This window comes from Gopherus evgoodei, chromosome 3, assembly GCF_007399415.2.
Source record: "Gopherus evgoodei ecotype Sinaloan lineage chromosome 3, rGopEvg1_v1.p, whole genome shotgun sequence".
Lineage (NCBI taxonomy): Eukaryota > Metazoa > Chordata > Testudines > Testudinidae > Gopherus > Gopherus evgoodei.
This window is the reverse complement of record NC_044324.1, coordinates 57,870,416-57,883,251: the sequence shown is the minus strand read 5'-3', so window position 1 is coordinate 57,883,251 and position 12,836 is coordinate 57,870,416. Positions and strand designations below refer to the sequence as shown.

Genomic DNA, 12,836 nt, shown 5'->3' with positions numbered 1-12,836 from the left:
ACTGCTGAGGCCCTCGTTCTTGAGGTGGAGGGTCCTGAAACAGGGCCGCGTGTCTGTCCTGCTCCAGCGTATAGGCGCTCTCCATGAAGGCCATGGAGGCGCCGAGCCAGTTTGATAGACCTCTCTATATGCCAACGCCGACGATCTCCTCGGTGCTGAGGATCGGTACCGTGAGTCGTATCGGTGCCGGAATCGGGAATGGCGTGGTAGTCGGTGCCGGGATCCGGATCTGCCTCGAGGTCGGTGCCGAGAGCGGGACCGCGATCTGCGTTCAGCACGGTGCTGGGATGGCACTGGGGACCGGGACCTGCCACCGACGTGGTGCCGAGAGGTCGACCGGGATTGGGACCTACCACCGGCTCGGTGCCAGGAGGTCGACTGAGGAACTGAACGCCGAGGTGAACGGCTCCTAGATTCTCGGTGCCGGTGGTAAGAGGAGCCAGACCGGGACCGTGCAGATGCTGGTCGGCGCCGCGAGTGTGACCGGTACCGCTGAGAAGAACGGTCCCGGGACTGCAAGCGGCGCCCAGAGCCCGAGTGCTCACGTCTCCGGGGCGATCGGTGCCTGGACTCCGGAGACGGCGCTCTCAGCATTGGCTTGCCTCTGGAGGTTACCCGCCCCGGAGGTACCGTGGTTTGGGGCTGCGATGGCTCAGTGAGCGCTATCAAGTCCCGTGCCGAGGCGAAGGTCTCCGGCGTAGATCGGACTAACAGCTCGACCCCCGATCTCAAGGGGGAGCTAGGAGGGGCCGGACTCGACGGACCTTCCGGGCCCGGAGTCGACAGCAGCCCTGCAGGCGATGCCGTGGCCAAGGTAGGTGCCGGGCGTTCCACTCGAGCCTGCCTAGATGGGGTTGCAGACGTCGAGGGTCTTGGATCGGCTCCCGGTGCCAGGGAGTCTTGCCGGTGCCGGCGCGGTCCGGTACCGGAGTAGAAGTGGCCGGTTGCGCTGCCGGTACCGGAGTCAGTGCCACTTCCATTAGGAGAGCGCGGAGTCTTTGATCCCTCTCCTTCTTTGTGCGAGGCTTAAAGGCCTTGCATATACGACACTTCTCAATGATGTGCGATTCCCCTAGGCACTTGAGGCACGCGTCGTGGGGATCGCTAGTCGGCATCGGCTTCTCGCATGCCGAGCACTGCTTGAAGCCCGGCGAACCAGGCATGAGCCCAGTGTCGGGCGCCGGGAAGGGCAACGGCCCACCCGCGAATAAGTTCTACAACTATATCCAATAAACAACTAACTACTATACTACCTTAAACTGTTTTTGAAACTATTTACAAATACAACTACGAACAGTGTACAAGGGAGAGCTAGGGACGTGGAGGACAGCAAGCCGCACTCCACAGTTCCAGCAACCGACACGGCGGTAAGAAGGAACTGAGGAGCGGGCGGGCCGGCAGGGGTATATATCAAGTGCCATAGTGGCGCCACTCTAGGGGGCGACCTGCCGGCCCACTGGAGTTGCTAGGGTAAAAAAGTTTCCGGCAAATGTGCACGCGCGGCGCACACACCTACCTGGAATGGATATGAGCAATCACTCGAAGAAGAACTGCTGTGATTGATAAGGCAGTGTCGATTTAGTGGGTCTGGTGAAGACGCATTAAGTTGATGGAAGAGCTCTCTCCCAATGACATCTGTACTCCACCTCGAGAGGCAGAAGCTCTGTCAACGGGAGAGTGTCTCCCATCAACACAGCATGGTGTAAGTTGACCTAAGTTATGTCTACTTCGGTTACGTAATGCAGCAGTGTCGATTTAGCGGGTCTGGTGAAGACACACTAAGTTAATGGAAGAGCGCTCTCCCATTGACATCTGTACTGCACCTCCTTGAGAGGCAGAAGCTATGTCAACGGGAGAGTGTCTCCCATCGACACAGCATTGCTGTAAGTTGACCTAAGTTACGTCTACTTCGGTTATGTAATTTACATAACTAAACTAGCGTAACTTCGATCAATTTATAGCATTAGTGTAGACCAGCCCTCAGTGTTGCAAGGCCAAGTGACTCGCACAGCTAAGTCTGGTTTTCAGAAATTACATAGCCATTTAGAGGGCTAAGTCTGATTGAAAGTTAATGAGAGTGAGGCTTCTAAGTGCCTATGCGACTTTTGAAAATTATATTTAATCACCTAAATCACTTAGGCTTTGCACCGCTGACTGAAACAGTACCCAAATACCTTTAAAAATCTTTTAGTCTCTTTGTGCCACAGTTCCATATCTACGAAACTGGGATAATTATACTCCCAGTTTGTCAAAGTACAGCTGTGAGAAAACAACTCTAAAAGATTGTAAGTTGCTCAGATGGTAATGAAGGTCATATGCATACTTTAAATAGAAAGATCAGAGTTTTTCTAATTATCTGAGTCCTTAACCATCAAATCACAGACTGTAAATAAATACTACTAATTGGAGGTATTCCCCATGTCTCAAGAAATAATATTTCTTAAAAAAGATATATCTGTAAATATGATTTAGGCAGCTTGAATCACTCTAGAAGTATAATTGAACAAGAAAAGATCACAAATTTTTACATTTCAACATATGTTTATTAAGAAAAACAGTGAAGAGAAAGCTATTTAAAAATATGGAGTATAAGGAAAGATGGGTTACACACAAAATGCTTATGAGCACAGAAACAACTCATAGAAACTGCAATATCATTCAAATTTAGGAACTAATTTTCAGTTCCCATGCCCCAAGCAGTTAGAAATTGACTGCACAATGGAACCGATATGCCCTAGCTATAAGGAAAAGTATCAGATATAATTAAAATGTATGCATCTCTTCTTTCCTTTCATCAGCCAAATTAGAGCCTTACTGACCCAAGCTCTCCAGAAAGCCAGGTGCTTACTCTCTTACTATGAGGGAAAATATTGCTAAAATTATAGGGAAGTAACGAAGGCGAGAAAAATAAACAACAAAGCTTCTCAGTCTTCAGTGAAATATGCATCTAGTCCCTCCAGTTCTGTATCTGCTTCTGTGTTTGAAGAAATCGGAATGGAACATGAACTTGTACTTTTCTGACTACTCAGTTTTTGCTGGGAGCTTTCAGGTTCACTTGGTTCTTTCTTCACTTCTCTACCACCACTTAGTAGCTTCTGACTCTCTGCGAAATATTGATTGGGATGATTCAAAGAAAACCCAATATCATCAACCTGTACACAGAAGGAAAGGAAAAGGACTTATTACACGGTATTTCAAAAGATGAATTTTAGATTAGATGAACTCATTCAGTAGCATTAGTCATTCAACTAGTTTAGCTTTTGTTTAAGAACATGGGGGTATGGGGAAATCACTTTGCTAATAATTGTCTGATTCAATACTATCATGCCAAGGATCTAATTGCAACACAAACCTCCCTCCCCTATATTTTAGGAATAAAAATGATTGCTTTAATATTATTATTAAATATATTATTTTAACATTGTCTTTCTTGTAATGTTGCAGGAACTACAAATAAATGTAAAGAAAACATATAAAGTAACAGAAGTGTGGAAACTACACAGGTTATTACAACTTCACCTGGTGAACCCATCCTACTCTTTACATCCAATTTTTTTTCCAATTTTGGGTGAGTGGGCTACAGACTAGGCTAGAGTAAATGGGGCAGAGGGGAACAGAAGTGAGGACAAAGTTTCATGAAACAAATCAGGATTGGCTGTCAATACAAATGTGAGGCCATGGGTAAAAGAGTAGATCCACCTCTGTCCATACTCTCACAGCAGCCCTTATTGATGTTGACCACCGACGTGATTTATATATTCAACAAGGCAGCAGGCTTAGGCAGAAGGCCAATGGTCCAATCTTGTCTTTGCTCTACTGGCACTGGGGCTAAGCTGCAAGGACATGTGTGATCCAGCTCCAAGGAATCCCAATGGGCCCGTCCCACATCAAACAGCACATGGGCTTCTGATTAGTTGGAAGAAGGAAGAGAAACTACTATAATGTGCATTCTATTTTATTTTTAATTGTTTCTTAAAGTCAGGCATGTCTTTTCATACCAAAACATTAAAAATAATTTTCCTCTATGGGCCTTTCATAGCCCATAGCCTTAAAAGCAAGCTACTCAGCCATATCCATTTCACAACCTCACTTATAACCCCTATCCCTCTCTTCAGGTGCTTACAAGCTTGAAACATCTACCAAAAAGCTAGATAGTCTTTTAAAAGGAGCATTTAGTCAAGTTTTCCCCAGCATTCACCCTTCACCCCACCATCATCTTTCCACAAGCCACAAGAAAACCAGGGAGAACTGTTAAAAAGGTCATCAACTTTGGGATCTGGTTAACCAAGGTAGGAGGCCAAATTCTAAAGCTAAGAGCCACCAACTGGGAATTCTTGGCTGCCAATATCCTCCCTTTTTGTACTAGGAAGAGGATGCTGAGGCAAATGCCACAATATCATATGAGAAAAAATTATTTAGGACTTTATAGGACAAAATCAACACTTTAGAGCTCATCTACAAGTCAACGCCAAAGCCAATGCAAACATGTAACACTGATGTAATGTGCTCTTTGCATGAAACATTGCTGAATAAGTGCCCAGTCACATTCTGTACTACTTCCAAGTTTTGAAACGTTTTAAATTAGATTGTATTATAATAATCTAGCCATGATGTGACAAAAGAAGGGATAACTGCAGTGAGGTCCTACACAAGAAAGGAAAGGTCACAACCTCCTTGCCAAATATATGATGAAAAGCAATCTTAGCAAGTGCTACAGCCTCAGTATGTAGGAGCAGCTGGGATTCCAATATGACTGTCAGGTTGAAAATCTTAGAAAAAAAGTAGGGGACATACCCACCTCTCCCCTAATTTGGAGGTCTGATTAATCTCTGATATTTCTTCCAGCTATTTTTCCCATTTGTTAAATTTCATCTCTGTATTATGTGGGTGAATCTTAGCCAGCCTATACCAGAAGGGTCTGAAGAGAGAACTATGGAGCTGTGTGTCTCATCATATTGAAGACCACTTAACCCAAATCTCTTTACTAGCCTTCCTATTTTATCCTTAGAATCTCAGTTTGTTTTTCTGGATAGTAACTCCTTTTTCTCCTTTTATAAAGAATTAGAACAATCTATGAAGTATCTGCTTGTATCAGAATGAAGCTGGATGATGAGATGAGTAGACTGAGATTTTCAAAGATAACTTCATGATTTACTCATACAACACCCTTTAAATTCAACTGAAACTTGTAGTCAGCTTTGTAAATCTTAAGGATTATCTCTACAAACTTCTCCCCCTTTTTAAAGTTAAAGGATATTGCTGAGTCTTTCTGGAACTTCATCAGCCGCAGTTTGGACAACTCTGCTTTAAAAAAATTCTGCACTTACGATCCATTACTTTTTTACTGCTTCTTCTCAGTCTACTTCCCAAAAAATAAATTTCCACAAGGATTTTTCTGCATAATAATATACTACTCTGATGACACAAAAATTAATCTGAGAAATTAATGGCTTGTTTGATCCACTAATAAAAAAACAGAAGAACATATTTATATTTCCTTGCTCTGTGTGTTTAGTCAGACTGCTTGGGTTACTTTAAGAAAAATATTTATTTTGTCAGTAACCTAGTCATTTGAAACTTTTAAAAATTGTATCAATAATTCTTCCTTAAAGGTTCATTGTGTCTTCAGAAGTTAACCAACCAGTAATAGACTGAAATTGAATTTCTTCAGCAAGTTTATCAGTTTCATTTACAGATGCAATTAATTCAACATAGAAGGGAAAAAAAACTGTACATGATGTACTGTAAAGAAAAGTAGAGTTTATAATCTATATTGATCCAGACTGAAGGGCATTTTACTTTAAACAAATCTGTTTATTTCATCTAATAGATGATACCAAACAATTCCTTGAATTCAACATATTTTCCCTCACATTGACCTTCACGCAAACATTGGTCTCATATTTCTACTGTAGCAAATGTGGTTTTGAAAAGAAGTGAGGCAACAGTGTTGCACCTCTGGGATCTTTAGGTTTTAATCAAGCAGTTTCCAATGTCAGCTGATAACAAGGCAGCTGGTATTACAAAAAAAAAAGCCATATGGAACAATCATAGTGCTACAGCAAATGGTATCAATTAACTATGGTTCATTTTCAAAAACTTTCACTTAAATGAGATTTGACCACAAAAGACAATGAAAAGCAAACGTACATTTTCCATCCTCCCAGCTTTAAATAAGCAAGAGGATACTGACATTCATTTTTCAAATAAAGTAGGGAACCGAGATGGTTAAATAAAATTAGAAATAGTAACATTAAAATATCAATATCTGGCAAGTTATAACAAAGATGACAGTTACTTCTATAATTATAATAAAATATATTTTTGCTTACGTTTTTAATATCCTGTACTCTAACTACACAGATCTAAAATATTCTGCATTAGAAAGTTCACTAAACAGTTATACTCACAAAAATTTTATTTAAAAAATCAGGCAAGAATAGTAAATATTTACAGGTACTCAGGAATAATGTTTTTCAAAAAAGACACACTAATTTAAAAACAAACTGCTGTAGTACCAATTGTTGAAAAAGCATCACTCATGCACATCATGTAGGCATTAAATAATTTACTTTAATTATTGTTAAAGATGTGTTAGCCACTTTATTATTTATCTACATGCTAAAATTGAGGCCTTAAAATATGTTTATTTAAACTGCTCTTGAATTTTGGAATGCAATCTGATTTCAAAGCAACAACCATTTTTATACCACTGTCACTAGGACAGGCTGCCTATAATCTACCAATAATTAATAGTTGATATCAGTGTGTTTTTTCTTTAAAATTATTACTACTTGACCACATGCAGCTCAGACCTCTAATTTCTTCGGTAAGAAAATATGCTTCTCCCAATGTCTGAATTAAGTATTATTTCTACCGTGACTGTGTAAAGGCATTTCTTTGCATTCTGCTTTTTCTATTTGGGTCTACTTTGCCACGGTTTCTCAATTTCAGTCTTGTATATTTTGTATGACTGACTCATATGGACTTCCTTTAATATAAATAGGGCCCTGCTAAACTCACTATGAATTTTGGTCAATTTCACAATCATAGGATTTAAAAAAATCATAATTTTCATGGCCTCAGATACTTAAATCTGAAAGGTCACGGTACTGTAACCATGGTGGTCCCAATCCAACAGAGCATCATGGGGGGTCACAAAGCTATTGTAGGGGGTCGCGGTATTGCCACCCTTACTTCTGCATAGTTGCTGGCGGCGGCACTGCCTTCAGAGCTGAGTGGCTGCACAGCAGCAGCTGCTGGCAGGGCACCCAGCTATGAAGGCAGCACCGCTGCCAGAAGCAGCACAGAAGTGAAGGTGGCATGATATGGGTGGTCCTCACTTTTGTGGGGGGCTGGGTTGGGCTTACAGGTGAACAACATGGGCAACTGCCCAAGGCGCCATGGTTGGGGAGGAGTTCCATGGTTAACCCCGCCCCCAGCACAGCCAGTCCAAAGCTCCTTTAACTCCCAATATAACTAGGGTGCTGAGCCTGGAGCCAGGGAAAGGCAGGGCTGGGGGCGCCCTGGCTGAAGGCTCCTACTGTATGCTGGCCTCCAGCTACTGGTCCTGGCTGGACTGGTGAGGGACGGGACTTCCTCTTCCCCGCAGGGGCCACTCTCAGGGCAGACTCACCTTCAGGAACCTCCCCCGGCTGCAGGAACTTCTGCAGCAGTTGACTGCGAGCCCATTTCTGAAGGCAGCCCCACTGCCAGCAGCAGCACAGAAATAAAGATGTCATGGTGTGGTTTTGCCACCTTTACTTTTGCACTGCTGCTGACTGTGGCACTGCCTTCAGAGCTGGGCAGTCAGCCAGCCTCCACCGCTCTCAAACCACCCAGCTCTGAAGGCAGCACAGAAGTAAAGGTGGCAATACTGTAACCCCCACCCCCCACAATAGCCTTGGGAATCCCCCCTCCAAACCCTGTTTTGAGTTGAGACCCCTCATTTAAGAAACACTGGTCTCCTCTGTGAGACCTCTACAGTATAGAGTAAAAGTATACAAAAGTCCAGATTTCACAAGGAAGACCGGATTTCATGGTCCGTGAATTGTTTTTCATAACCATGAATTTGATAAGGCCCTAAATATGAATCAAAAGCCACTGCCAACAACAGTCTAAAATGGTAAGTCATAAATGAGAATATGAAATAATTTATTTCAAATTCAAGTAAAAATGCTAGTATCCAAATAATCTGCCCAAATTTAGCCAAGTTACAAGCCTCTGAAAAATTGATAGCATGCTTAGCGGAGGCTTGTTAGAGTCTGGCAGCTAAATTCTCTGAAGAATACTTCTCTGGGCATGTTCCATCCCTAGGCTACAGGTGCTGAGTAGGACTTTCCCTGAAATTTGTTCTCCTGGTTGCTGGAGCCAGTGTGGCACTGGTTACAGAAACTGAGAGCTAAAAGACTGCCTCATCTATGCTCTCAGTATTTCCACTGTTGGTACTCCAGGCACTGTGGAAGAAAATGAGGAAACAACCTGATTGGAGCAGAGAGGGATGACTAATGAGAAAAGGGAGTATTTGCAGGAGCCGGACGGGGAGGGGGAGGCAGAAGTGGGAGGAGGCATGAAGGGGAGATGATGGGGAGGAAGGGAAAGGAGAGGGAAAATGGGGAGGGAGCCAGTGGAGGCATTGTGGCTAAGAGCAGAGAGCTTTGGTGTGGGGCTGAAGGGCATATAGCTGCAGAGGGGGAGGGAGGCAGTGGCCAGGGGACGAGAAGATGGATAGGAATACAGATGAAGGGTGGCAGGATGTAGGACCCCTACAGATGTCAGACATATTAATAAATATTATGAAAACTGTTTTTTCGGATGCATATATTTGATTTTTGTACAGCTTTGCCTCTAATGACGAAAAGTGTTCACTTCTGCCTGGTATCCATCCATTACTTTTGCGGCTGACATTGAATAGACCTATTCCCATACCCTTGGAGTGGCAGCTGAGCTCTAATGATCTATTAACCCCCTTCTTATTGTCTTACTCTGAGGCAGCTCAGTTCTCTTTATTCCAATCCTATTCAGCTACTCTGTCACCCTTCTCTTAATAGGCTCGGTTCTCCTGTGCCTGATGTCTCAGACCAACTACAGCTTTTGTCTGGGGGCATAAAACTTGACTCTTACTTGCCTAAATAGTACTTTCCCTTGTTTTAGGGCCTTTGGCAATGCTTTTTCAGTCTGTTTGCAACACAGTAGAATTAAAATGAAGAAATGATAAGAAAATATAAAGACTCTCATTAGAGATAAATAGTAAGCTGGTCTTCTGCAAACAGTAAGCTGCAAAAGCATGGCCCTTAGGATAGAACAAGGAGTACACAGATTTGGAGAGGGAATATATATAATATATAAATTCGAGCTGTAAGAAAACTATTGTGGGTTTACATCTTCAGACGCCTATCTTGTAAAGTGATATAGGAAAGGAATAGGAACTACAAACTATTTATTCAAGGAAGGGAATACAATTCCGAATACATTTTAGATACATGCACCGGAGATTTCATAAGAAATAATGGCCCAGTGTTGCCAATTCTCATGATTTATCATGAGTCTTGCAATATTGGCTGGCTATCTTAAAGCTCTGGCTCCCAGATTCTGGTGATTACAAGACAATTTCAGCTTTCATTTAAAAGTAAGTTTCTCACCCCCAGGCTTGCTGAGAAAAGTTTAAAATGTTCCCCAAGTGTACCCTAATGGCCCAACAACTAGACATCAAATAAAAAGAATCCATAATCAATTATTTTTAAAATATCTGATGATTACAAGCAAATCTTATGAGTTGGGGGGACACCCTGATTCATAGGTTTTTAATGTCTGGCGTTGGAAATATGGAGTGCATTTATGTAAATATCTTTATGGATGAGATCACAGATGAGGCAAGTCAAAGGTAATTTGAATGGTGAAACTAAGGACCTCATCAGATATCACAAGAAACCTGACACCTGTAGGTCTATTTCCCTACTCTGACTCTTTACCAGTCTTACCAGAAAGAGGAACAGGGAATATTGGGGAGCTGGGGATTGGGTGGACTCAGGTAACGTGGAACACTAGATACATAATGCACACTTCATGTTTTGCTTTAGTCTGATTTTCTCTCACTATTCTTACTATTGTTTTTACTACAATTTTGGTGGTATTAGTTTGAGAATTCTATGAAGACTATCCTGAAGAGGAGGATCAACTTCCAACATCTAACAAGAGGCTGATGGAAGGGAGGATGGAGCAGTTTAGGATTCTCAGTCAAAAGGACATAGACTAAGGAATCCTCTCTCAAAGGGTGTTCATATTATTTTCTGGAATACTATCCAATAAATACAGGAGAAACATCTACTTACCATGTTATAGCCCTGGCTGGATGCTCACCAGGACGCTATGTTTGAATCTACCCACTGGATCCCCACATGTTCTTCAGCTTACTTGCCAGAATCTAGGCACTATCTCTGGGTGCCGACTCCCTCTTTAATACACCTGGCCTTTGGGAAAATGGCACCCCGGGCAAACTTGCATTTTGGTGCTCCTGGCCCCTGTGGGTGCCCCCCTCTTGCCCCTGGCTCCCCATGGGCTCCCCACACTCTCTTCCCCCAACCACTGCACTGTGCCCCCTTTGCCCCAATGCTGCTCCCCCATTCCTGCATCACTAATCCCTATACCCCCTTCACTCCCAACCTATGCCCTTCCTCATGTGCATTAACCTCTATCTAACTGTGCTACCTTCACCTAACCCCTGCATTCCCCTCCTGCACCCCAACTCCTGCAGTGTGTCCCATCATTCCTACCCCCTGCCCTCCCCTCCCCTCCTGTGCCACTAACCCACTAACCACTGTGTCCCTCCACCCCAACCCCTGCACTCCCCTCCTGTGCCCCTAACCCATTCACTGTGCCCTTCCACCCCAACCCTTGCATTCCCCTCCTGTGTCCCTAACTCCTGTACTGTGGCCCTCCACCCCAAACCCTGGACCCCTCTCCTGTGCCTGTAACGCCTACACTGTGCCCCCTTCACTCCTATCCCCTGCACTCCCTTCCTGCGCCCGTAACCCCTGCACTGTGCCCACTTCACTCCCCTTCTGTGCCCATAACCCTGCACTGTACCGTACCCCCTTCACTTCTACCTCTGCGTTCCTCTCCTGTGACCCTATCCCCTGCACTGTGCCCCTCCTCCCAATCCCTGCATTCCCCTCCTGTGCCCCTAACTCCTGCACTGTGCCCCCTTCACTCCTACCTCCTGCACTCCCTCCTGTACCCCAACCCCTACCTTGTGTCCCCTTCATCCCAATTCCTGCTCCCACCTGTGCCCCTCACTCCTCACTATGCCCCCTTTGCCCTCAACCCCTGCACTCCCCTCCTGCACCCCTTACTCCTGCACTGTGCATGCCCCCTTCACATCAACCTCCACCTCCCTCCTGCACCCCAATATCTGCCCCTCCTGCATCCAGGTCACTTTCCCTACCTGGGTTGTGTAAGGGGAAGGCAGAAGAGCAGCAGCTCCTGATGCTCAATCACAGCACAGCCTCGGTGGGGAAAGTGACCCGGATGCAGGAAGCCCTTGGGTGGGTGTTGTGGGGACAGTGTGTGTGTGCCTGAGTAAGTGTCGAGTGCACTGTCTCTTTAAGAAAGCACTCAGGGTCAGGCGTCTGAGGGCGTGTTCAGACACAAGCAGTTGCCACCAGACCTAGAGAGTCAGCAGCACACACCGATTCCCCTGTCCAGTCAGCTCAGCTCAGCAGAGACTAGGTACATGGGCGGGGCGGAGGGGGCACCCCGACATCATCCCCCCACCACCACCACAGCAGGAGGACACTCTCAGTCAGGAGTGGCCAGGGGCTCAGGGAGGGGGGGTGGAGAGGAGAGAAACAGGAGCAGCAGCTGCACATGGCAGTGGAGAAATGGGGGAGGAGGGCCACCCCTGCTCGGGAGGAATCATCTGGCTCAGCTGGCTGTCCAACTGCCCCCCCCCAGCTCAGGTACCTCCCCCCGCTCCAGACGCTGCTGCTCTTCCTGCCACCTCCATCACCACAGGTCAGGGAATCGGCAAACCCACCACATGGCGACTTCTTTGGTGGGCTGCCCTGGGCGACCGCCCATACAGCCCACCCCAAAGGACAGTCCTATGCCTTCCTAAGATAAGGGCCTTGCAGTCCAACTACCTAGGGCCTGAACCTAGTGCAGAACTCCTCAGAGTTCAAAGCGATGGACCATCTGGATTACTTTGTGATAATTAAAGCAAGTAACACAGGAATTTCTAAACCGATCAAATGAGATATACAGATCTACAGAAAAATTACACAAAACCTGCATGTAAAACCCTTCCTTCAGTGTCCTCACCACTTTGAACGACCATTGGGTTTGGTCAGTCCTTTTGGTGTCTCAGCACCCTCCTGCCCATTCTTGCCTTTTTGTTCTGGTCAGTGAGAGTCCCTGCTAAAGCAGAACTTGACTTTTTCAATAAAATTCCAGATCTCCATGTCAGATGACACCCTGAGTGGCTTTGAGTCCCTTGTCAGGGGATTTCTTGCTTGGTCACAGCCCACCTTCAGTCTGTTCTAGGAACACTGTTTCCCCTATGTAGCAGCTATGTCACTGTTCTATGGTCCTTCCGTAGGGCGCACAGTCTCTTCTAACACCTCTTAGATATTCTAGTTCAGGGGTTCTCAATCTTTTTCTGAGGCCCCCCTCGACATGCTATAAAAGCTGTAGGGCCCAGTGGAGGGTGGGGGAGGGGCTTTGGGGAAGGGGCCTTGGACACAGGTATAGTTTGACTTCTATTGGGAGCGGGAGGCAGGGACAAGTGGGGCTAGAGCCACCTCCACATGGTGGGGTCCAGGGAGGGAGTGCCACCTCCA

General features: G+C 45.3%; 1 protein-coding gene across 2 annotated transcripts in view; it reads right to left on the bottom strand.

The window, feature by feature from the left end:
* Window positions 1–2,512: 2,512 nt before the first annotated feature.
* PRIM2 (DNA primase subunit 2) overlaps window positions 2,513–12,836 on the bottom strand; it is a 302,984-nt gene continuing 292,660 nt past the window's right edge. For both annotated transcript variants that reach the window (XM_030555654.1, XM_030555653.1), the window contains exon 14: window positions 2,513–3,152. In XM_030555654.1, coding sequence (XP_030411514.1) covers window positions 2,925–3,152 — 228 coding nt within the window. In that variant the 3' untranslated portion in view covers window positions 2,513–2,924. The remainder of the gene's footprint in view (window positions 3,153–12,836) is intronic.